This window comes from Neolamprologus multifasciatus, chromosome 15 (genome assembly GCF_963576455.1).
Source record: "Neolamprologus multifasciatus chromosome 15, fNeoMul1.2, whole genome shotgun sequence".
NCBI classification, from domain to species: domain Eukaryota; kingdom Metazoa; phylum Chordata; class Actinopteri; order Cichliformes; family Cichlidae; genus Neolamprologus; species Neolamprologus multifasciatus.
The window spans coordinates 11,076,157-11,102,306 of NC_140453.1; the positions used below are offsets into that span (position 1 = coordinate 11,076,157).

The 26,150-nt window shown below is 38.6% G+C and overlaps 3 protein-coding genes across 5 annotated transcripts; all 3 read right to left on the reverse strand.

Moving 5' to 3' along the window:
* Nucleotides 1-574: 574 nt before the first annotated feature.
* Nucleotides 575-5,433, reverse strand: tmem18 (transmembrane protein 18). The gene is made up of 5 exons (XM_085132869.1): nucleotides 5,251-5,433; nucleotides 4,986-5,103; nucleotides 1,004-1,058; nucleotides 803-896; nucleotides 575-715 (listed from the first exon to the last, which is right to left on the reverse strand). The coding sequence occupies exons 1-5, from the start codon at nucleotides 5,341-5,343 to the stop codon at nucleotides 617-619; spliced, it is 459 nt and encodes a 152-aa protein (XP_084988995.1). The 5' UTR covers nucleotides 5,344-5,433; the 3' UTR covers nucleotides 575-616.
* A 3,912-nt stretch (nucleotides 5,434-9,345) lies between these two features.
* Nucleotides 9,346-13,812, reverse strand: LOC146501652 (required for drug-induced death protein 1-like). Its single transcript, XM_085132865.1, has 2 exons — nucleotides 12,013-13,812; nucleotides 9,346-9,768 (listed from the first exon to the last, which is right to left on the reverse strand). Exons 1-2 carry the CDS (start codon nucleotides 12,433-12,435, stop codon nucleotides 9,637-9,639), a joined length of 555 nt encoding a protein of 184 aa, XP_084988991.1. The 5' UTR covers nucleotides 12,436-13,812; the 3' UTR covers nucleotides 9,346-9,636.
* A 112-nt stretch (nucleotides 13,813-13,924) lies between these two features.
* Nucleotides 13,925-25,589, reverse strand: LOC146501653 (structural maintenance of chromosomes protein 6). Of its 3 annotated transcripts, none has more exons than XM_085132824.1 (27): nucleotides 25,483-25,589; nucleotides 24,953-25,084; nucleotides 24,664-24,799; nucleotides 24,133-24,238; nucleotides 23,852-23,988; nucleotides 23,583-23,644; nucleotides 23,236-23,316; nucleotides 22,673-22,774; nucleotides 22,420-22,539; nucleotides 22,208-22,306; nucleotides 21,879-22,025; nucleotides 21,449-21,537; nucleotides 21,170-21,334; nucleotides 20,844-21,022; nucleotides 20,536-20,737; nucleotides 20,171-20,285; nucleotides 19,246-19,406; nucleotides 18,980-19,115; nucleotides 18,699-18,779; nucleotides 17,983-18,153; nucleotides 17,383-17,520; nucleotides 17,092-17,237; nucleotides 16,834-16,959; nucleotides 15,639-15,744; nucleotides 15,362-15,514; nucleotides 15,061-15,158; nucleotides 13,925-14,865 (listed from the first exon to the last, which is right to left on the reverse strand). In XM_085132824.1, exons 2-27 carry the CDS (start codon nucleotides 25,064-25,066, stop codon nucleotides 14,769-14,771), a joined length of 3,267 nt encoding a protein of 1,088 aa, XP_084988950.1. In that variant the 5' UTR covers nucleotides 25,067-25,084; nucleotides 25,483-25,589; the 3' UTR covers nucleotides 13,925-14,768. The 3 variants fall into 3 exon arrangements, with proteins under 3 accessions (XP_084988950.1, XP_084988951.1, XP_084988952.1); XM_085132825.1 differs by having other exon boundaries at nucleotides 24,953-25,093; nucleotides 25,483-25,564; XM_085132826.1 differs by having other exon boundaries at nucleotides 25,479-25,548.
* Nucleotides 25,590-26,150: the final 561 nt, after the last annotated feature.

The window sequence follows — 26,150 nt, forward strand, 5'->3', positions numbered from 1 at the left end:
GTTAAAATAAATAGCATTTATATAAGAAATAAAATTGTCTGTGTAAACTGTATGTGGCCTATACTACTGTACTTTAATGTCGGTCATAAGGGTGGTACCTCAAGAGCCATTTATTTTATGAGGTGGTACTCATTGTGAAAAGTTTAAGAACCACTGCTACACACCACACCATAGAGGGGATCATTGAATTTTAAAAATAATCCTAAAAAACACACCCTGGCCAAGTTTCATGCAACTAGTCTTTAAAATGACTGATATATTGAGAATCAAAAAATGAGCAAAATGAACATTTAGGGTAACAGACACCTGGACAATTAAAACGACAGTCTTTTTGAGGGGAGGGGGTGCATTTTAACATGCTTTCACACGTTAAATACAAAACACTAAGTGTCCTTGGTCTTCAGAAATGTCATAGTGTACACAGGTTTTTAACAGTCACAGCCAAAAAACAAAAAACAAAAAAGACACCCATTCCTCAAATTAACCGACATCAATGAAAAAATCCCTTTTAAGTCATAAGATGGAACTGACTTTCCATTTCCGAAATTCGGGATTAGCAAATCCAAGTGTCCAAATTCCTCCAAATGAAGCCCATTTATGGACATGCAGAGACGGATCAGTCATTCTTCTCTCTCTTCTCTCTGCGGGCCTTTCTCTTCAGCTGAAGGGTCTTCAGCTCAGTCATAGTGGAAAAGGTCCTGTACACCCACACCATCTGTCAAAGTATATTGTAGAGGGAGGGTTTGATTTTTTTTCTTAAAAAAAAAAAATCATATATGCCGAGAACAAATGCCAAACATACCACGATGATGACAGCATTAAGAAGAAGAGGAATTGAGAAAACCAAAGATATGAACATGCCCTTGGAATCAAAGTACTGGAAGTTTGAAAAGGACCTGCAAGAAACAGTGAAGCTTAAGAACATTTTCTTGGCTTTGACATATCGCCTGTAATATTTAGCGCAACAGTAGTAAAAGAAAATATGGGTGATCAATGGTGTTACCTCCAGTTTCTGGCAGCCAGCTCGTTTAGATATTCAGCACTATAAACCAGGCCAACTGTAAAGAGAGGGGATATCAGCCACAGGTTACACATGTACTACATGTAAACATCAAGTCATTTACATTTAAAAACTTCTGAAAAAACGTGTAAAAGGTATAGCAGATTTACTAATAACGATTAAGTTAACCGGTAGCTTTGAGATTTATCAGTATTAATTAGGCTTAATGTTAAGAAGCATTACGCTTTTTAACTGTAACTATTTTACATCATCACTATGAGCCAGTAAATATGTTTTCTGAGATTTCAACGTCAAAAATCAGGGGTTGGGGTTTGTTTTTGCAGTTTATCCATGAGAAAGTGTTCAAAAAATGTCATTTTTCAGACATAGTTTTGAGAGGCATTTGCAGACGGTGATAGTTAAGATAACAAACACTGGAAATGTTGGAAAGTCTGGTTCCTGATTGCATCATTGCTTGGCTGGTTTTGTGCGCAGCAGGGATTCTTACTCTGCATCAAATGGTCCCATTTTCCCTACTGTGAGGTCTTCTTCTGACTTTGGTGCTTTCACGTGTTTTAGGTTGACATGGAAAAAAATTACACTTCTCAGAGTGTTTCAGCAACACACTGGTAGGTTTTTGTGTGCTTAAAGCTTTACTTAACATATTAGCACTACTGCTAATGAGTATATTTTGTAATGAATCCAGGTCAGTCTATATAAAGAGCATTTAACAGTTACTAATACAGTAATTGTTTACTATCATCATCATGCCATACACATCAGGGATGTCAAATTCATTTCGAATTGTGGGCCAAATACACCCCATTTTGGTCGTAAGTGGGGCAGACCAGTGAAACTCCTCTTTCTGTCAGTGTAAAGAAGTTTGGAGATAATTTAATATAAAAGAGAAGTGCAATTTTAGTAAGGCATTTCAGTTTTTCTACTTGAGAAAGAAATGCTGCTTTGGGCTTAAACTGTAATAAATAAATGTGTAAAATAACAGAAAGAATTCTGTTAGCTCATTGTGCTGACTGTGATGTGATTATAAAGCAGATCAGCAGATTTGTATGGAGCCCCTCTGATGACATGGTCCAAAAAATAAATAAATTGTGGCCACAAAATACTATTTCGAGGACACAAAATAGGTATAACGTGCGCAGGAAATGCTAATTTGTGGGCACACTTGACCAATAACCGTGATCCTTCCCAGGCCCTTGCAGTTGGTTGACAATAAAATCTATCCCGGCGTCCAGGTCGTACTTACGTCTGTAAAGTAACTGGGCTCTCAATATCCTGTTTAAATGTCTCTCCGTAATAATGGTTCCTTGCATTGCCAGGCTTTTCAAAATGCATTTGTAGCTCATTCGCAGCCTAAAATAAAACTCAATCATACTGTCTCTGTCCATGGTGTATAGGTTTAGCCTACTCTTATGCTTATGTCTCTACGCAGCTGTCCAGGAATTGTATCAATATGATGTGCATACGCTATCTATTTTGTTGCTACAAATGCGTAATTCGTTGCCACATTATACCCAATTCGTGCCCACAAATTAGCATTTCGTGCGCACGTTATACCTATTCCATGCCCTTGAAATAGTATTTCGTGGCCACAAATAAGTATTTTGAGGGCACAAAGTAGTATTTTGTGGCCACAATTATTTTATTTTATTTTTTTAGCCATGTCATCAGAGGGGCTCCATAGATTTGAATTGAATTAAGAAAAAAAAACAGGAACTTATTGTAATTTCACTGTTTATCTGTGACTTTCATACTACTTTGGTGTAGTATGAATGGCCACAGTGGAGGTTATTATCAGTAGGAAAAGCTGTAAAACCAATTTTCCAAAGCTGTGCAGTAAGCCAGATTTTAGTATTTGGTGGGCCGATTCTATCTGATGTATAACACATCTGATGTAGAGTGTAACGTAGGTATAGCTGTGTATAATGTTGTCACTTGAACTCCTCCGGGGCAACTGGTTCACCTTTGCTGAAACTATAAAAAAAATATCTAAGCTACCAAGATCTGTAACATCTATATGGTCATGGATTTAAATATTTACTGCAAATAAAAAGTACAATTTCTTTTCCTGTGCATTTTCATATACATACTGTCTCATTGAGACTGGTTAGTAAACCATTCTTACATATGTAAATATAACGCAATGTTTGCATGTTGATATGCGCATTAAACGGTCACCAGTGAATTTAAGTTTTAAGAAATCTAAAGTTTTTATTTTCTTATCTGGCACGCTGTTACCTTTCTACACCATTAACTGAGGGTGGAAGACGGACTCAACAGATGGCAGATACAGGGGAATCTGTGACACGGGGATATTTTGATACATATCCCTGTACATTTTATACATATCTCCATATTTTTTTTCTATACATATTATGTACATTGTTACCTGTATATACGAATTTCGGTTGCTTATGTATATAGGACCACCTTGTGTCTTTCTTTTATATTTTATTTTCCCTTGCTGTAAGATCTCTGTAACACTGAAATGTCTCATCCGTGGAATAATAAAGGTTTATCCTACTCTATTCTATTTTATCCACACAATTGTATGGTAGATACAAAGAACCAAGCCTTTTAAGTCATTTACATCTTATTTTCAATGCTTAGAATTAAAAGCTCCCATTATTGATATTAACGTGCGGGTTAAAGTGTCTGACCTGTAGCAAACCGTTGAAAGTCATACCCTTCCCTCTTTTAGTGACCATGTAAATGTGTGGTTTTAAATCGTGCTTGATGTCATCGATAATTGAGCAGTAATTCAGGTAGTTAGGTTTATGAGTTAATGGCAGGTCAATAGTAACAATTAACAGAAAACACATGTATAAAAATCAATGTAAATATCAGCCGATGATATGAGCCGTACCACATACAGGATGGGGTCATTGCTCTCCTGTGTGATGATGCCTTTCAATGGCCTTCATGTTTCCCAGACAATACAACTGAGAACCTCTTGGATGTTACAAATTGGTGTATTTACTGTAAGATAATGCTACAGATTGTCCAGGAGCCAAAGGCACAGTCCCCAATCTCATCAGGAGCATGCCCAGGCATGGTCAGGGATGCACAGAAGCACATGGAGGGATAGACACCACTCAGGCACATTATGAAAGAAGTTGCATCAACCTTTGATTTCAATTTTAACTTTGGTGTGATTCAGAATTCAGCTCTCAAATAGTGGATTGTTTTAGTTCCCACTTACTAGGAATAAAAATTGAGAAACGGAGAACTTGAGAGCTGGTTCCAATTTTTCCAAAGGATCAGAATCATACGACACTGAGTTTATCAACTCCTTTATCATTGCTTGCAGGTGCTGGAAATGCAAACTGACTGCAAATCAGTAACATCATACAAGCACATTTGGTGTTGCCATAAAAAGGGAGCCATGGGAGAGATTTGGGAGGTGAGAAGCGGTCCAAAGACTTGCTTAATTTGACAGTAACAGCTAGCTTTAATGTCTGCATCGATTATTGCATGATTAACATGATTATTTCAAGTAGGGAGTGGAAACACCAGCAACATTCTGAGACATCTTTCTACACAACATGAGATCCACTTATCTGATCTTACGCCATACATTTCTCGGCCAAGCAGCTCATCTTTTACTGACACCAAATTATAATAAAATCAAAGGCACATTTTACTTGCCTAAGAAAGCCTAAACGGGAATGAATGCCATACAAATATTCTCTATTTTCCCATTGTTAATGTTAATTGAGAGACTGATGCTACAGCGAACAATAGGCAGTAAGCTTGTTTGGGATTTAAGATAATAAGACAGCTGCGTATATATAGAACTGGGTAAAAAAAAATCGATAAGGATGGATCAATAATGGCATAATGGACGCTTGTCTAAAGTTGTTTTTAATAAATTACAGAGCGTATGTCAGTACAGACTTTTAACGTGATTATCAAGTTTCCTTCTTTCTTTCTTTTTGAACAGTGTAGTTTGTTTTGTGACACGTACCTACGAGCAGGAAGTGGCAGATCTGAGCTCTGTAATACTTGCAGGTAAGCAAAGTCAGGAACAAGCACACAGCATGAAACACCAGCAGACCGATAAGCCAGGGCTCGGACCACTGCACCTGCATACCAAGACAGAGACACACATACACAACCGTTAATGGAGCTGCCAAACTTGAATTAAACTGATAGGGACTCCTGTTAGCTGTAATAGCTGAAGCGTAGTTTGCTAGTCTCCGCTGGAATCGGGGAAACAAAATTGAGCTTACCGACATGAAGAAAGTCCATAACGACGTTATTCTTAAATTGCTGAATCCGTCGATGGGGACACTGCTAATATTGTCTGCTTTATTGACCGTCATCTTCTAAAAATATTAATTCTCCTGTGTGTAAACACCAGCACACTGCGGAAGTGACACGTTAAGTCGCAGCCGTTTGACGTCACAGGACGATTAGTTTCTACCAATGACTGTAGAAAACAGTCGTCGTAGTAAAATATAATAAAAACTGAAGAGATAAGAAACTGAAAAGAATAAGATTGCTAGGCAAAAAAAAAAAAAGACTGGAAAAAATAAGTTGAAACGTCATGATTTTTAGTTACCGAATTCGACATTTGATGGAAGAAAAGATGGTAAAAGAATCCATGGGTACATAATGACATGTGAAACATTAAAATACTCAAAATCACATATTTTTTCGGTCTAAGATTGTTTTTCATTCATTTTAATTTTATTTTGTTTTAAATCTGATTGATTGTCTTTGTTACACTTTTTCGTACTGCGTACTCAGCACAAATAGGGTGTCATCAGGTAAATTGAGGCATCAGGTAAAATGAGCCGTTTAAGGTTTAAGTCTCCTAGCTCTTTAATTTTTTACGGCCAATGGCCGTAAAGAATTTTCAACTTGTTAGCAGAACTGTACTTTAACAAAACAAAACAATTGATTTGATTGCTCTATATATAGAGCAATCTATAGTTGCTGTAGTGGGTGGGGAAATGCTTCACATCCAGCTTGGTGAAAAGAACTGATGGGTGAGTGTTCTGGTTGACAAATCTTTCTTGAAAATGATAAGGTTGATTTAAAAAAAGGAAAGAAGATATACATTGATTTAAAAAACGGGCTAATACTTCATATTGTGATCGTTTCCACCAGATAGCAAGCATTTTCTTTGTTTAGCTAACTTTTAAAAAATAAAAATGCATTTTTTTATGGGCGGCTTAATTTACTTTAATGAATTGTGAGTTGAGTCACCCTTTTCAGCTGAAATGAGCCTCCTTCAAAACTGAAATTTGATGGTTCCTTTTATCAAAAAACAATAAATATATCAATACATGTCAAATCATATACTAGATACATTTTAACATCTCCTTTCTAATTGTGCAGATCCAAAGTTTTTGGGTGCTTTAGCCTTGATGTAGTATGCATTGTGAGTAATGCACACTTAAATGCACACACACACACACACACACACACACAGAGGAAGGGATGAACTAGCCATGATGCCATGTAGCAGTGATAGTAGTATATATATCAAGTAACATAAAATTCTGATTTTCCCAGAGTAGACTGTGGCAAACAGAAAAGAACATCGAGGAGAGAAGAGGGACAGGAAGAAGCTTACAGGAGAAGACATGAAGAGGAAGGGAGGGAAATAAAAGGCAAGGAGGGGAAAAGAAGAGAGACAGAAGAAAAGGATGGGAAACCTGCTCTGCACTCTTGGCCTTGAGGGCCTACCTTCCCATGTATGGCACTGCGATGAGTCTGGTCTCCAAGACCAGTTCTCCTCAACCAAGGTGCTTGGAGTGGTTGGGCAACCATGTGTGGAGGTCTGTGCAGGTGAGAAAGGTGAAACTACCACTTGCTTGCTTAACAGCCTTCAATGCGGAAGGTGTTTTCAGTTAAACCATGATTATCTTCAAAGGGAAACGACTACGATGTGAGTGGCTCCAACATTGCCCTGAGAATGTTACTGTTCGGGTCTTAGTTAATAGCTGGATAAATGCTGATCTCTTCTTGGCATGGGGTCAGTTGTTTGTTCAGTCATTACCTCAGGATGACGCCAGACCCATCTTGCTACTAATCTGACAGGCAGGACAAAAGCTATTAAAGTCTGAGTTTTTCTCAGTTTTCTGCCCAGCATGCAGAAAGGCTGCCACTGTTGAAAATGCACAGGCAGGGTTCAGAGGGACAGGAATGTTCCCCTTAAACAAACATATCCTCCAAGAAAGTGCTCTTGCTCCCAGTAAAACAACTGAGAGACCCCTTCCACTTACTTCCCCTTCCCCTTTCAGCAAACCCCAGACACCACAAGCACCACCAGGCAAAACTCAGACACCACTAGCCACTGCCCAGCTGACCCTAGAATCCCTCAGCCCCATTCATCACCCTGCAGTGGTATCCGAGGTGCCCCTAATCTTAACATTCTCGGATGGCGAGGCGGTAGGATCTGAAGAAATAACAGTCAACTTTGAATGTGTTCCTGAGAAAGAGATGGTCTTTAACCTGTTCATAGCTCAACTTGTGTTACATTCAGTGATCTGTGTTCCCTGCCAAAATGACAGGACTGTCAGAAAGAGAGCTAAGCCTCTATCATTTGTCCTCACAAGCAATGAATATGTAGACTACATTTCCACCAAGGCACTGAAATCTAAAAAGAAAGAAAAGACCTGAAGAAGCAAAGGCACAAAGAAGAATGAAATGCCCTTCAAAGCATGCAACGCAGTCTATTGAGACAAAAGTGACCCAGAGGCCACTGAGGAGTGGAGTAGCTGTGGGAAATGCAGCGCCTGAGTCCATGAGACTTGTGGAGAAGAAAACGGTATCTGTGCTGATGGTGGATTCTTCTGTAAAGTCTCTAAGAATTTGTCTTTTTGAAAATAGAACATACAGTTGTTATGAAAATGTTCTAATAATTAATTAATTCTAGTTGTTTTTTAGTAAAATGGTAAATGGCCTGTATTTGTATAGCGCTTTACTAGTCCCTAAGGACCCCAAAGCGCTTTACACAACCAGTCATCCACCCATTCACACACACATTCACACACTGGTGATGGCAAGCTACATTTTAGCCACAGCCACCCTGGGGCCCACTGACAGAGGCGAGGCTACCGGACACTGATGCCACCGGGCCCTCTGACCACCACCAGTAGGCAACGGGTGAAGTGTCTTGCCCAAGGACACAATGACCGAGACTGTCCAAGCTGGGGCTCGATCCGGCAACCTTCCGATTACAAGGCGAACTCCCAAACTGCCAAAGTTGTTATTCATGAATTATTAAATCAACACGTGAATGTGTTATGTTTGTTAAAATGAGTTCAAATTAAAGCTGATTGATTTATTGTTGAATTGTTTTATCAGAAATAAGTGGTTTCCTTTACAATTTAAATGGCCCACCTTACCTGAACGTTGCTCATCTCAAAAATGTGCAGCAGCTGATATTTCAAAAGCTATAGGACCTGAATAATTATTATTTATTAAATGAAGTCAACATTTACATGTTGAAAACAATCTATATTACCAGCAAAAACACACTTCAGTCTCACTCAGTGCTTTTTTGGCGGTTTACCAAACAGTTTCCCCCAAAATGGCTCAATTTAACTGATTTCCCTCTAATAATAGTAGTAATAATAATAAAAACGTCAATTTCTCTTCAGATGCATAGTAATGCTTTATTTTTACCAATATAATTTACCAAACGTACAAACATCATGAATAATTAATAATTTACAAATGATCAAATCTACACACATCTTTAAAAATATCTTAAAAGTCAGAATATTTTGTTCCAAGCAGAGAATTCTTCAAATCTTGGGCGTCACATTACAGTATTTACAGCAAGGTTGTATTTTTGGGTTTTTAAAAAATTTAATTTGTTGTTGTTTTTAATTGTATCTTATTTAGTTAGCTTTAGTTTCTGTTTTTGTAAAGGCTTTTGACCGTAAAAGTCATGTAGCCGCCCACCACCCACCAAAAAACCCAAAATGAAAAACCTCCTCATACTTGTGTTCTCAAATTTGCAAAAAGAAATTTAACTATTAAAACTATTACTACTAGTTTTGAAAGTAGAAAAAATATTTATTTTGTTAGTTTTCATTTTTGGTTTCAGTCTTATTTCATTTTGTGTTTGTTAAGTTTTAGTTAATGTCCTTGTTTCACAGCAGAATTTGTACAATAAAAAGCACCTACGTTGTGCCACCCAGAAAAGGACGGGCTGGTTCCTTTCTGTTTACTTGCTTTTCCAGTATTTTACTGATAATCACCTCCTTGTTAAGTCTTTCCTGCTTGCAAATCCCTTAAAGATGTCTCTGCCCTGACTCACCTCACCTGCAGCTACGGTGAATATTCCTGTTATTGCTGCCCTGCTATAGTTTCCACATGCCCACATAATCCCTTTGAACACATGCAGACACTTGATTTAAAAACAAGTGTTTTCAGTATTTAACCTAACACTTAATAATATTTTATGATCTTGCATATTTCTGCAAATATGACCATGCAGTAGATTTTGTAAGATCTGCAAAAGCAGGGAATTTGAAAATGTAATCTGAATTGCACAATCATTATTCACATTTTTAAAGTCTTTGGTAAGAGTCTGCGAGTTACTGCATATACAGCTAAGTATGAAAACAAAGTGGAGGAGATCGACAGCGCTTGACTCAGGTCCTGTTCCTGCTCGGGTGAAAATCAGGGACAAAAGCCACGGTGATGGGAGTGGAGTATCCGAGAGCAAAGCTGTAGAGACCAAGCATCAAACACTTCCATGTGGAACGCAGCGCCTTGCCAACATTCTGAAAGATAAATCGGAAAAATGACTTAATAAATCCACCTATCATTGACCACATTTTTATGATCTATAAATCGACTAATCCACTCATTCAGAGAAGGCAAGAAAGAAAAGAAACAAGCAGCGGTACCAGATGTGATTGTTTCCACACAGTTCATAATCATTTTTACTTTCGCAGTATTCAGATGCTGCATCAGTTCTCAGAGAGTCTTCAAAACGCAGGTGAAAATAACAGAAAATCGAAGTTAGGACATAGTTTAAGTGTGCGTGCTTTAGAACAATGGCGCAGCAGGAAGAGTGGCACACTGTGAGCACAATCCTCTTCTGTACTCTCTGGACAGGAAAGAGATAACTGGCTGCAGAGGATGCAGGAAGTCAGAAGTTTTACGGGGGAATGCAACAGTCTGCAATTTAAATTAATCAGTAACAAAACCAAAACACACTAAAGTCTGAGCACCCTTTTATTTATGATTTATTAACCTGGCCTAGATGACCGTACCCACGTAGACCACAACTCACTGATAGAGTCTTTAATGGTTACAAGAAAGACAAGAAAGAGGTCACATTCCATTTCCTTATAAATCACACTTGAGCACTGGTTAAAAAGCAACTTGTTCTTTCCAAAAGGAGCCACAAGCCTTTGCTGTGTTTCCTGCCTCTAGATTTCCAGCTGGGGTTTGTTTTGTCTCATGGTCTAGTGGTTTATACATTTGCCTAACAAACAAAAGGTCCCCAGTTTGTTCCTGGGAGGAGACACAAATCTCTTTAGGCCTTTTGCCATGCAGAGCTAAGAAGAAATTCAAGTTATCATCTTGAAATTTCAACTTGTTGACACAGAATTCTGAGTAAATTGAAATTTTGAGATAATAAACCCGAATATTTGACTTATGGATGGCAATTTTTTTCAGTAGTGAAAAAAGCTTCCATAGAGGAAAGACATCCGGTGTACAACTCTTCCAAATCAAACATGGGGATCTACCCACTGTGGCGACCCCTTGTGAATAAGGAAGTGGCCAGAAGTATCTTTATGGGAAATAATTATGATAATAATTATAATAAACAATTCAATAATTGTAGAAAGTAATGATAAACATTGAAAAACAAATGAAGAAAGTGGGGAGCATGCTGTGAGGATGAGAGACTTAATAATTTCAGGACAATTTATAGAAGCGATCTTGGCCATTTTGGTCATTTAAATTTGAATCATCAGCTTGCAAAAGATTTATTAGCCCTTTGTTCAATAAACAGCAGAATGTCTGAATCATTAGTTGAAGGCTCATTGATCACATATTTTTTTAAGTGAAAAAAAGATGGAGGCAGAGATTATTTTCAACTTACCCAAACCAGAACTACAAGAAAAGACAAAAGTTTGAACAGTGTAAGTTTTCTCTTGAGTTGACCACATCATTATATTTTAATGTTACTTAAAAGAAGAAATGACTCCCCATTAATAACGAATTTGGGAATTTGTTCTTTGGAAGTTGATTCGTGGACTCTTATGTTTTGAGTTTGTTTGTTTGTGCGTGTGCACATGTTATGTTCAGGTCATGAGATAAGGTTGTTGTAAAATTGTTGCTTTCCTATCACTCACGTGTGATGGTTATAAACCTCTCTGCTTAGTAAACTGACTGTAGATGTGCACAGGGTTAAATACAGACATGCACTTGAACTGAGAATGCGAACACTGAGAAGTTTGAGTGCAGGCTGCCTTCATACAGGAAGTGGGAAACTCCTTTGAACAGTATGTCCTGAGCTCTATTGTGTTTGCCTGAACTGTTGTCCACCTCGGTGCACGTTTCACCACACATGACACATATGAAGCTATGAAAGATCTTTAGAGAGAATCATCTCTGATAACCCAGAAGTTAGTCCTATTTGCCAAAGGAAAGGCCTCTAAAATATGTGCGTCATCATATCAGCCTTTAATCTTATCTATGATAAAAAGCTTGTTGTGATTATTTAAGTTGGAGCATCTTGATCTCAAGATACTTTACACAGTAATGCTGAGAACTGTTTTATTAAGAGTTGTTTAAACCTTGATCAAATAAATTAAAATAATTTGATTGCAGCTGATTGATTTCATACTGAAAGCATTTCAACTTGCCCACACTGACTCTATGAAGAAGAAAAAAAATTAGGAGAAAAACTGTTATTAAGATGGATACACACAATGGATTTGCAACTTTATACTTGGATTTGGAAAATTGCACTGTTAGAAAAAAATGCGTAAAAATAAAAATACACAAACCTTCTTGACTTTTTTGTAGTTTTCCTTCTTCTTTTTCTTCTTCTCTTCTTTTGCCTTGGCTTTCGCCTCATCATCCACCAGCGGCTCGTACCTCTCTGGCAGGAAGGCAAAAAGTGTTTCTCTGTGGCACTTCTTGTGTTGCCTGCTGCTGTCAGCTGTTTGCTGCCCGTCATTGGACAAAGATGGATCCAGCATCTCTGGGTGTTCAACGCAGTCCACATGCCGCTCATACTTTGCTGCACTTCTGCTGGGACTCTTGCCTGATGCTGCTGCAGGTGAATCTCTCTGAAACAGCCTGGATGGAAGAGACTTGGGCTTCATGTTTACCCGATTGTTGCAGTTCTCTGAGATGTAAGGAGGGGGGAAGAAAGGTACCAGATTCCTCAGGAGGTCAGGTTTGTTGTCAGCAGACGTTATGTGCATGAGTGGAAGTGCATTCCACTGGACCGCCTTGTGTGCTGGGATCTGGCTCAGAGCCCTTAAAGGTGCAAATCCTTCCTCCTCATTAGGCTGACCTCAATAGGTCACAGGGTTTTAGTTGGAATATTTTAATGAAATGCACTGAATAAAGTTTACCGCAGAGCAAAGTGCAAATCAATAAACTACCTTTTATCTGCACTTTTCTTAGTTTAGGTTTAGTTCAGAGCTAAGGTTAACAGGGTTTCCCACTCTAGTCCAGCTTGGAGCATTGCATCTCTAAGCTGTTTCTTTAGACTGTCTTAAAATAGCTTATAGCATTTTAAAGAGTCATTTTTTTCCTATTTTCTCTCAGTACTGTTTATATGTGTACAACATCCATTCATTCATACTCTTCTGCTTATCCTTGTCAGGGTTGCAGGGGCGCTGGAGCCTATCCCAGCTAACATAAGAGGCAAGAGACAGGCTACACCCTGAACAGGTCACCAATCTAACGCAGGGCTAAAACAGACAGACAACCATTTGCAATCAAATTCACACCTATGGACAATAAGACAATTTAGACCTATGGACACATTAGATTCATCAAAATAGCTTAACCCCACTAAATGCATGTCTGTGGGAGGAAGCCAGAGTACCTAGAGAGAACCAACACAGACGTGTAGAGTTTGCATGCATGGGTTAGGTTAAGTGGCAGTTCTACACTGGTTGCAGGTGTGAAAGTGAGCATCAACAGTTACTGCCTCTCAGTTTTACTCCTTCGCTGGACAACCAGCTTACATAAATGTGCCATCATCGTGCATTTATGTCCACACTCATAAAGATGGAATGAGAAGTGAAGCCACAGCAGAAGTGACTTAAACCAGAATTATTTTTACAGCCACAGGATAAGGGAGCAATATCCTGCAGAAACGCTCAATTTAACAGAGTCAATTTTGGATTGACTGAATTGTAATTATCAGGTTTTTTTGCCAATGAACATACAGTTTCAGTCTGATGAAGAAAGCAACAGCATTCACAGCTCAATGATTTCACCCATGTAGAGCCATCTTTTATAACGTCTATGCTCATAATACCATTGCATCCCCCCAAATCGGAATAATGTGAAAAAGTTTTAGCTCATCCGCCATGAAGGACCAATGAGTTAATACAACAGGAAGATGTCGGTTGCTCCATGACAACATTCCTCCCAGAGTTTTGGACAGATTCATTGAACTTTGCACACAATAACCAACTAATATTTCTTCACCCATAATTAATTTTTTAAACTGTAAGCTGCCTGAAGACAAAGGATGAATAGAAGAGGAAGATGTGTTCGGAGACGGGAATTTGGCATGGATGTAGTCATGGAGGACATGCTGACACGTGATGATCCACTGCAGTGACCTTAAACCTTTGCTGACACCTACCTCTGCCCAAAATTCAAGGTGTCCCTAAATATTGCATTCATGAGATGATCATGAAGAAGAAAATAAAAAGCAGCTGTTTTCTGCAACAGATTTATAAAATTATCTTTAATTATAATTATCAGTGAGCAACAGGTTGAAATGTCAGTGGAAATGAGGGATTACCCTTAAATTCTTTTAATAAGTACTGGGAAACATATCAGTTAATAAATATAACAATATACATAACATAGGCCAATTACAATAACCAACGGTTGCCCTATATCACCCTTGCTTTGTTACACAGCCCAACTACCACACAACCCCTGTAACCTTCAGGACAGCACTAGCACAGTAAATGAGATAGTATAACGTAAGACAGTCAAAGAAACCTTTATAAAGACTATACTTAAAAAAAAAAAAAATCAAAGATATGCTCAAACTTTTGGTGTCACCAACTGTGTTTTAGGTTTCTTCAGCAGCACCTTGATACACTTACTTGCATTAGACAAACCTGAGGTGGAAAAAGACTCCATGAGGCTACACTTAAAACAAAAACAAAATAAACCAATTTTGAACTGAATTTAAAGAAACTCAACCCGCGCTTACGGCGACCCCCTTTACTCCTCCAATGTGCCCGTTTTCAAGTCCGTTAACGGTTATTTTTTCTTGTGGGTATAAAAACACTCTTTCCCTGTAACTGTACTTATCTGAACATGCAATATTTTTATTACCGTCTGAATCCAGTATTAGATAAAATCTTTGACAAACAGCACACTGAACAGTTATTTTTGTTTACATGAACAAAGCTGAGGCTTCTCAAAACCAAAGTTCAGCTGAGAAGTAACTAACTTGCGGCTGAAGGCCTTCAATATTACAAACATTTCCTAAAAGCTGGCATCAGTGTTTCAGAAGCACTTTAAGGTTTTATCGTGTTAAACAGAGCTAGCAATATTACTGGTCCTCGTCTTCACTTCTCTGCGTGTTTCTCTGGCCCCGGTCTGGATCTTTGAGGCGGAGGATGCTGATGATTTTGCTCTCTGGAACGGAACTTAACAAAAAATAAAAATAAATAAAAAATTATGATGTGAATACTGAAACCAAGCAGCGCATTGAAGTCACACGACCTTTACCCTACAGTGGCTTAGTCTACAACGACCAAGTCAATAAATCACATCTGGGTGGTCTAGCTGCTGTAGCACACAAATGCTGTATATAAACACACAGAGGTTGTGTCAGTGGTTACCTCATGTTCTGTGGGGTTAAGAAAATGAACTGTCTGTAGCGCTGACTAGCAGCCACCTTCAGCATCATGTCCATGGATATCCTTCTGTTCACCATGTCCTATTTAAAGAGAACACCCAAAGCCAATGTTATCTTTAAATGGGGCCAAACCCAGTGGGACAGTTTTGCAACTGTAACGAAGTGTTGCATATGCTCTGTCTCCTTATCGTTTGTTGTTTTTACTGATGATTATCTCAGTTTGCAATATGCATGCACCCGCAATCTAAACATAAATATAATGCGAACGAAAACTATTGTATTACCATGTAAACATCAAACTCATCAAGACAGCGGAAAGGCGCCTCTGTGATCGCCCAAAGAGAGAGGACAAAACAAACAGTGGAGAAAGAGCGCTCCCCTCCGGACAGGGAGCGCATGTCACTCAAGTCAGCCTTGTTTCCTTGGCCTGGCTGCACCTACAAAGTTATCATAAGAATAATGAGTCTCTGTTTAAATAATAGTAATCAAAAACCTTTAGGCACTTTAATATAAATCTGAGGCTGTAGTGGCCTCTTACTGATGAATGAAAAAAAGGCTTACGGAAATGGAGAGGGTTTCGTTCTTGTGATCAAAGATCATACTTCCACTGTAGCCTCTCTGGGCTAACATGCTATCAAAGTAGTATTTACAGCGGGCTGACAGGAACCTATGATACCGAGAGAGAGAGAAAAGTAATCCTATAACTGCAATCTTAAAAAGATATAAAAAAAAAATAGCACTTTACGTATAGACTTCAAAGGGACCTGTAGGAGTATTTAACAAATTGTCGTCAAATATGGTACTAAAACTACTAGAACTACAAGTCCAGGTTTTGAAGAATTAAAAATTCCATTTGATCAATCCAAATAAACATGCAGTGTCTGTGATTAAGCTAGGAGAGAAGATGAAACCTGAAAGTAAGTAATGCCTATGACTAGCTAAACCTGTGAGAAGCAGCGCCCCCTTTTGGGGAAAGTTTGTGATATGTGTTATGAGTTCTTATCTGCTAATGAACAACGATGTCATGGTCACAGTCAATAGCGATAGCTCGCCAATCAAGGCGACTTTTTGATGCATTAAAATTAATATTGTCCATTAGTGCGGGATTCATCCATTTCTTTTCTTCCACTCATCCAAATCCAAGTGTTTGTGTGGAGCAACTATACTGACCCATCATCAAATGATAGGAAACAGCAAGATGTTTGTGACTGTTGAACTGATATTTAAATCTGTGCTTATTAGTGAAAAACTTACATGGTGGGCATGAGACGGGTGAGATATTTTACACAGAAAAACCCCCAAAAACCTCTAGGCTGTTTTTTCTGTTTTAATATCTTGTTCTATCATTTTGTAGTGCAGGGGCTAACTGGGGGGTCATTAGCATGAGCTCCTTTTAAGTACACATATGTGGGCAATGCTTTGAATTTGATTTCAAAGATTCAGTGTTTTATGTTTATATATTCATGTAATTTAAAGTGAGGTATAAAAAAAAAAATCAGGCCAAAATACCTTCATTTGAACAGATTTGCACATGTGCTGTCTGGACTGTTAAGCTAACATTTGTTTTAAAAATCTGACTAGTCACCCGGTCTATAACTAGACAAAAAAAAAAGTTCAGATTCAGAAGCCATAGTCTTAATAATTTAATAATTATTACCTGGATTACAGATGTAATTATTTACTCTCTTTTACTTTATTGCACAGATAAGTACATCACTGCTAAATACAAACAGCAAACTGTGAATTCACCACTTACCTCCTGAGCTCAGCATAAGCCTGAAGTCTGTGGTTCATAACACTGTCGAGGCTTTTGATGAAGCTGTTGAGGTTCTTCATTTGCTGTGTCATGTTCTTGTAGCTCTCCAGAGCCTCGTGGTACTGCCTGTAAGTGGAAAAGGGAATCAATTCACATTTGGCGTCAAGGCAGGACATCAGTTTAAAATGCGTGCACATTCAACACCTCACAGAAACATCACTGAAATCATGTCAGTAATACACCGTGAGGATCCAATACCTCACAATCTCCTCACGGTCTCCCTGTTGTTCCTTCTGTGAAGTGATCTTAAGCTTGAGACGACTGATCTCGCTGTCCAGGCTCCTGGCTGACCGACGGCTCTCCACACGTTCCAGACAAATCTCTTTGGCTTTGGCCACTGACATCTGAGTCACAGAGAAAAACAAACCAATATTTTAGCTGCTAAATACAGGCAAAACTTCAAGAGACAGTGCTATTTAACTCCTAAAACTAAAGCAGATACATTGTATGCAAAAAAAACCCCCAAAACTGCTTTTCTGATACTCATACCTCGTACTCCTTCTCTTTGCTTTTAAGGTTGCCTTCAAGAGTTTGAATGTTGTGGAGATGGGCACTGCGTTTCTCATCATAGTGTTTCTTGTGATGTTTGCATTTTATCACCTCCTGGTCAGTTTTACTGAGATCCTCCTGTATTAAGAGAAAGCAAATAAAGAATCAGGTAAAAACAGACAAACTCGGAGACAGGGCACGGTGGCTGGCGTGGCCAACTCACAAAGAATTAGAATCACACCAAATTATCAGGGTTGATATAATGTTAGGTAGTTGCATTGACACAATGTCCTTACCAATCTTACTGATCACTGAATGCACTGTAGACTACAAGTCACATTTAGCAGTACACACACAGGAAAAAATCATTTAGATCAAGTTTGATATCCTGTTTTCACCTTATTTCTTGACTTTACTGTCGACTGTCTAAAATAAAAGAATAGCACATAGTGTCACTACAAGATTGCAACAAAAAAGTTGTCCCCCCCCCCATATATCTACTGAAAGTTACTTCATTTGATTGACCTGATACCTTATAAGTCAAGAATTTAGCAACTGAAAAACAAAGGGTCTCACACTGGGTCTTTCTTTCAATATTACCTTGACTGAGTCAGCCTCCTCTGCGATAGTGTTAATGCACTCTTTGTGCTGCTTGTATTCCTGCTCTGCCTTTTCATAAGAACCCTTGAGGTCAGCCATTTGGGCCTGTCCCTCATCTAACTCCGCTCGCTTGGACTTGATCTTGGTAATAATCTCATGAAGATCCTCCTCCTGTTGAAAATTAGAGATAATGGTGTATCATAAGAGTAGATCTGGTTGACATTATGTACAATATTTAAAAACTCTAAACCAAAATAAGCTGGGGCAATGCTTATAGTGTAAATAAAAAGAGAATTCTTCTATTTGTAAATCTCATAAAAATCACAGAAAACAGATCGAATGTTTAAAGAGACATTCTACTATTTCAGGAAAAAACATTAGCTCATTTTCAATTTGAAAGCAGCAACAGGTCTTAAAACAAGTTGGGATGGGGTTGAAAATGGCTGGAAAAGTAAGCGGTACTACAAAACAGATGGATAAAAAAAAAAATTAATTTGGTTTCCATGATTCGGTTCTCAGAATTAAAGCTGGACAATTTATTTTCTATGTTCTATTGTGAACAAAATATGGGTTAATGGGATTTTCAAACCACTGTATTCTGCTTTTAAATTTTACACAGCATCCCAATTTGGTGCGTGTATATTGCTGGCTCCAAGTCCAGTACAAGTGTGCATCTTTTTATACAGATGGAAAAATACATGGTGTTCTTTACAGACCAGGGGCCTGAGGTCCTCTGACTGAGGCTCTTCAACATTCTGTAGATCTGTGAGCTCTAGCTGCAACTTTGTGGCCTTGTCCTAAAACAGACACACAGACTTTGTTAGCAAATTAATTTCATATGATATCAGAACACTTTCTTCTCTTTCTAATGGATAAAGTATATCAAAGTAAGTGAAATGAATGACTCTAATATGCTTTAAACTCCAAATATGATTATATTAAAATATTAAAATTGAAAATACAAATTCTTATCTGCCCTTCAGAAAATACTACTAACTTTAATGGTCCTTTGGTCTTGGTGGGCTCTTCTTAGTAGGCCTTCATTTTGCTTGACGTCGTCATCCAACTTTCTCATCTGCTGCTGGAAGCGTGATGCTTGACCTTTCTGGTTTTCCAACTCCCTCTGTAAGTGTCTGAGAGGAATCAAAGAGACAAGGAGAGGCGAAAATTGAGAGACGTGGACAGAACATTTAAAGCACAAGTTTAAAGTCTAAAGACAGAGAATAAAAGACAAGTTTTCATGTGTATAAGTCAGACATATACCTGATCTCCTCCTCAACATCTCCTGAGAGATAGTTGGCTCTAGTCTGCTCAGCAGCATAACTCCGGTTAGCAAAGATCTGATCTCCATCCTTAGAGAAAGCATGGATGCAGTTCGCAGGAGGACTTTTGCTCTGCATCACTCTCCGAGCTTCTGTTCGATTCTATCAACAAGGAAAACACGTAAATATGACATGAAGTCTGAACACAGAGTTCAGAAGGTAAGGAGCAGACATCTCTTCTATGGTATCCAAAGTCTGACTCCACATAAAGAATCTGTCAAATGTCAAATATTCTTATACAAATTTGAATAAAAAATAGATATAGTGAATATTTAGAAGCTTTCAAAAACATTATGGGTCTCTACCATATTTCTGACCCAGCAGCTGAGGTTTAGGCAGATTTGTGACCATAACCACACTGACTCCACTGTGCAAAAGGTCAGATTCCTATTTCTGTACCTATGAAGCGCCTTGAGGCGACTTTTGTTGTGATTTGGTGCTATATAAATAAAATTGAACTGAATTGAATTAGATTCCTTGACTTGGATCATTTTCATTAAAGCAAAAATTCAGGCAACATTCAGGAGACTCGGTCAGGCAAATAAACTTTCAGGCACTGTTCGGCAAATGTACAGATAGCTGTGCACACAATAAGCTGACTTTGGCAGGTATAAAACTTTGATGATGTAATAGCCATTCAGGTTGTAGAGAAGATCAGATCAGGGATAAGCTTAATAGACCTAAACAGCTGATTCATTATGGTTTGTTCACATGCTTAAGGTCCTTCAGTTTATTTACAGTATACTTTATCTAGTATATGGCTTACTTTACACATTGCATCATATAAAAAAAGACATGTCTAACCACTCAATGTGCAACTATGGCTACCATCAAGCATCTTGTGTTGAAAAAAAGTTGTGCTTTACCTTAATGAGCAGAATGCTCTCTATGCCCTTCTGATCGATCAGACAGTTGGCCACAACTGGGTCCTCAATTTCTAGAGCCTGAAGCACGGAGGGGTAGCTCGGATGACTGACAGCCCTGACACAAAACACAAAACAAATCAAAACTAATTTCGATTACATTTTTTCAGATATTTTGTAATAATTAAGTAACAAGCTACATAAAGAAAATCTTTATCATACATAATATTTTCCAAAAGAAAAAAGTTACAACATTTGAGATGCACTAACACTCACTCTGAAGAAGGATACCTTCTAACTGAATACTTGTTGTATTAATTGTACTTTGCACAACTATTTTATATATATAATTAAACCTCTATACTCACTTTTTTCTTGTATCATGAACTTGTGAGATGAAATTGCTAGTTATGATAGAGGGTCTGCGACCTCCTTGAAACATTTTGGCCATGAGGCCCTGCAGAACCTTCTCATCTTCATAGTTATCACATGTGAAGGCCAGCAGCTGGCCTTTAAGACATACTTCTACAGCCAGTGCGAGCTCTGGGTCCTTCAGACTAATTAGGTAACCTGTAAAAGAGAAGGAAAGTTAGAAGTGTTTTTTGTTGCCACACATACTGTGGTTGTGCACTTGGGGGGGCACATGCTACACTTTCTGTGCATAACCAGGTCTTACCCAACGGTCCTCGAGGTCTGTGCTTGAAATGGCCTCTTCTGTGAGATTCCTGAATGGCGTTTAGCAGCGCAGGCATCTGCTCTCCAAAACGTCGCAGCCGATTGGACCGACTGCTCTCCATTGTCTGCAGATTCCTCCTGTTGGCTTCAATGGACCTCTGGAGAACCTCCTGCTCTCTCCTGAAAACAAACAGAGGGGCAAAATACAGTCATTTCTAGAGAATAGCTTCAATTAGAAACTGCAAATACATTCCTTTAAGCTACCCTAGAATCAGCAATTATTGGTTATTGCATGTACAATGATTTTCCTTTGGTGCATTGTTTTACCTCATTTTTCCTTGTTCTTCTTTGGCACGACTGATGGCATGCTGATACTGGTCAATCTGTTGGCCCACTGTAGAGATCTGATGCTTCAGGTTTTCCAGCTCAGTCTGGATCTGCTCGATCCTTTCTGCCCTCGCTTTGCTCTCTGCTCCCGTTTTCTGACTGATGCTAGAGGTAAGAAAAGGGGTGTGATGAAATAAAGCACAGGCGAGCCAAAACAGAATAATTAACTTTTCAACCTGAATTTAATGCAGAAGACAACTAAATAAGATGACACAAAACCTCAGCTTGAGATCTTTTATCCTCGACATCAGCTGAGTTTTGTCCTTTTCCAAGTCCCTCAGGTTGGCTTTGCATCTGTGGACTGTGACCTGATGTGCACACGTAAATGAAGAGTTAAATATTCACAAGTTGATGTACAAGCATCACAAAGATAACAGTCATTTTTTAAAACTAATTTTGAATTAATTATATGACAGAATAGTGATGCAGAGCTCCTATACTGATGACGACAAACAAACAAACAAAAAAACACATCAGATGATGGAAAGCCACTGCATCTGCTGAGGAACACAAATGCACTTAGACACTGCTCAGCACTATAAACTAAGCCTCAGACTTGCTACATAAAATCATTAAGTACTTGTAAAAAGTGAACGAGCCGACTGTCAGAAGTCCACCTTATGCTGCGGTTAGTGCACTCAACTCTCACCTCGCTGGACTTTAAAAGGTTGTTGCGTTTCTGCGACTCAGTCTTGAGCTCAGCACATTTAGGTTGAAGCTCCTGGACTTGCTGTGTGATCCTCTCTAGCTGTTCCTGGACCTGTTTGTACTTTTTCTCTGCTTCATCGACCTTATTCTGCATGATCAAAGAGGTTTAGGGTTAAAAGGTTACAGAATAAACAGTCCAAAAGTCTGAACCATAAAACTGAAGTAGCAACTACTTAATTAGTAGTAATTTGTGTTTATTCTAAAAGAATTATTATCATTTGAGATGTGTTATATGTTGATTTCAGGGTTACTACCAAAGAAGTTTCATACCTTCCATTCGTTCACCTTGTCGTCATATTTCTCTGTGGATCGTCTGTCTGCCTGCAGCTTCTCCTTCATTGGCTCTAAGTCCTTCTCCATCTCAGTCACCTGCAACATTTAACATATTTGTACAGGAATTAAAATTTAAACAAGTGATCTTAACTAAACAGGGAAAGGGAAATACTGGAAAATTGCGGGAAGTTGGAGGGAAATGATCTCACCAAAGCCCAAGCCATCTGCTTCTGCAACTCCTCCAGTTTGGTGTGCATTTCATCAAGTGAAGCCAGGCTCCTGTAACGGTCCTCCTTCTCCAGGTACTTCCGTTTTAGGTCTTTCAAGCACTAGGAATGACCACAAATTAATATTAAAAGATGCTTTAAAACAAAACTTAGCTGTGCAATCCAAATAAAAGGGTTTAAATTCAAGAAATGTAATAATATCTCTGCTGCCCATTTCAGCGACACAAATACATACTTCACTGTGTTGCTCAACTTTATCCTCTGTGAGATGCTTGGTGGTTTTGATGTAGATAAAGTCCTCTCTCATCTGCTCCAACTGGGTGGCTTTCATAAAAAACTGCAGAGAGAAAAATAGATTAAAAACAACTGGGGCTTATTTATAGTTAACAGTTAACAAAACAATGCAAATTCAAACAAGGAGATTGTGCTGCAAGTTAGGGAGCAGGCTAACAAGATGATCAAGCTGGTATAGAATAGAATAAACCTTTATTATCCTACGGATGAGAAATGTGGGTGTTACACAGCTCTTATAGCAAGGGGAATATATAAGGTCCTATATACATAAGCAACTGAAGTTTGTATATGGTTTGCCATTTTACCAATCAAAACAGAGTGTTGGCCTGCCGGTTGGTTTTATATGTACTGGCCACACCAGAAGCCCTACAAATAGGCACAAACTTAATTGCCTTGACTGACAATCATTTTCATAGGTACCATAAAGAAACACGTTTCACGGTGTAGCAAACTGTCCACCCAATGCTGCTGTGTGGCTTAAACATGCAAGTACTCTGAACTAACCTTGTACTTGTCCCCCTCTCCTTTAGAATGTAGGAAGTACTTGCTCATTTCCTGAGTGAGAACTGATACAGGATTGTTGACCTTTGGGAGAGAAAACACATTAATAAGCATGACAGTAACACAGGTTCACGTGACACACATTAACAACTGACATGGCCCCACAATTTGTTGCTTAAGTTTCAGCTCAAATGTTGAAATTGTACAGATAAATACAGCTCAAATCACAGCATAGTCAAAAGTGCTGTTTAACCAGAACATCAATGTGTGAAGGACAAAAACAGAGTTGGCTGAAAGTTGGCGGTAGAGCATCTCTGAGTTACATGAAAGAAGACCTGCATCTCTCATACCTGAATATTGAAATTATCCAGAATAGAGACAAGTTCGTCCTTCTTGGTTGAGATTAGCTGACCTGTAAGAGAGAGAAAAAACAAAAAGAAAAACATGTGAACATTCACTTTACTCTCACTGACGATTTTCCAGACTCCGTTAAATGACTCATCTTTGTTCTTTCTGTTCTTATTTTAAATCAATTGACAATTACAAATGTACTTATGGAGAATTTACTGCAAACAGTTTGCTGCAATATCTAAATTTACAAACTCCTTGGCATTTTTACCTGATTTACTTCTCAGCTTATATGTTCTCAGTCCGTCCCGAGTTATCCTTAGATCTAGAATAATAGCCGACCCATACACCTCTGGTTTGTAAGCATCTCTTCCTTTGTTACGCAATGTGATGGAAACATCAGCTGAACTGAGGAGACAGAAATGCACATCAAGGGTCAGATACTTGCGTTTGTTATTTGTAATTACTTTTCACATTTATGATGTGCTCTCTCATCACAAAATGAGACAACAGATAGTGTGTGATGGATAAAAAAAATTATTGTGAAATCACCTTTCTCCTTCCTTCACGAAACCCCTGAGGGATGATCCTCTATTTGTAGCCTGGGCGTTCCCGCCTAAGGCAACTATGAGAGCTGTCAAAACGGCGCTCTTTCCACCTGTCACAAAACAATTGGCACACAAAAATTGAACAGACAGGACACTGTAATAAACAAAGATTTATGGACGATAATAACAGCCACTGAGTTTCCACTTCACATTTTATAAATGCACCGAAACTACTTCAAACCACTAATAACACCATATAAATAATGACATTTGCAGACATGTGCAACAGAAAGCCCCAGCACTGAGAAAGCAACAAGATCTGACTAAACCAAAGTGATTAACTAGTAATTATTAGTTAATAATTTTTCAACTATTTTCAGCAATGATAGAAGCCTTTACGTGATAATTACAGCACACAATAGAGACATTTTTGCCAAAATGTAAATATAGGGTTGCAGCCTGCATTGGCATGAAACGAGGGGGATTCAGAAGCCTCGTTACATCTCCGATCTGCCAGATAAGATAGTGCACTTACTTCCGTTGTTGCCAACAACAAAGTTGACATTGGAACCAAAAGTAAACGGGCCAAGGAGCGAGTGGCACATAAAATTCTTCAGAGTGATACTTTCTACAATCCCAGCATCACTCACCACCTCCGCACCACACTGCAACTGCACACAAAGTTACAGGTATCCACACTGTGAGCCTCTATCCTTTGCATTATCAGAGAATTATTTAAGAAATAAGCAAATACACGAGGGTGAAATTAAACAAAAACTAGAAATTAAACAAAACTACCGTGCTTCACTGCACGGCAGACGTACATTACTCAGAATGGGATCTTCCTGGTCACTGTCAGCAGCATTTTCACTTTCATTCACAGATCTGGATCTCTTGTTGGGATTTTCACTGACGGAGGTGCCCTTCCTTTTAGACATCGTAGACACCCTGTGTTGCTTTTAACGCTAAAAAAGAAAAAAATAAGTAATAATAATAGAAAGCGACAGAGTGAAAGAAAACTGATACACATATAAAACTACTAGCACAGTCAGACATCTATTTAAACTGCCGAATCAGCTCTCCATCTAAATTCTGCCGTCACGTCGGCTGCTAGTTAACGGATATGCGTTTTAAAGCATTGCCTGCAGTTTAAACCGCGACATTAGTAGCTTAATTGGCAGGAAAAGTTACACGTTACAGGACTAGCTTAGCTGGCTAACTAAGGCTACATGCTAAACAGAAAGTCAATGACTGTCTATCCAAACGTCAGTAAAGTTTGCTGCGGGTTAGTTTTGTGCCGCCTTAGTAACTGGAAGCGCAGGTATGGTATTTTGCGGAGTGACAACTGACCTACCTTGCGGTACCCTCACACTCTCCGACGCAACTGATGGGAACGACCACCAGACCGGCTATCGAATTCGCGCTCGCTATCCGCTTTGAAATCTCGCGGGAATACGCGAGATCGAGAAGTCTGAACATCTATTTAAAAAAAGTAAAAAGTAAAGAAAAATAAATATTATAGACTTTAACAATGAAGGAGAGAGTTAAAGAGAAGCAACGTGTGAGAATAAATTAAATAAAACAAACAAACAGTTGCCAGATTAATTATTTAAGTAACAACGAATTAGTGCTGTAGTTGTGCTTTAGTTGTACTAATGCTTTAGTTGTACCCTTTCCTTTCGCAGTCGTAGCACGCGGAAAGCTCCAGCTGTTTGTATGTGTGTCAGATGATTATTTTACTGTACTCGGATGATTCTCCGGTGGAAATGTCTGTATTTAAACACACATTTACTATAACTGAATGCAACGAGCATTTTCTAATTAAATATTATTGGCAAATGAACTCGCATATAGCTCTTTTTTGTCTCTTCAGTTCTTTGTATTTGCCTGGTTCCACTAATTGTAGACGTTAATATCACAACACTCTTTAGGCTGTTATTTGGGGTAGGAACCTGCAGTCATGTGCAGCATTTATCCACCCATCATCCAATTCACGGCCACAAAATTTTCATTTTCATTTAA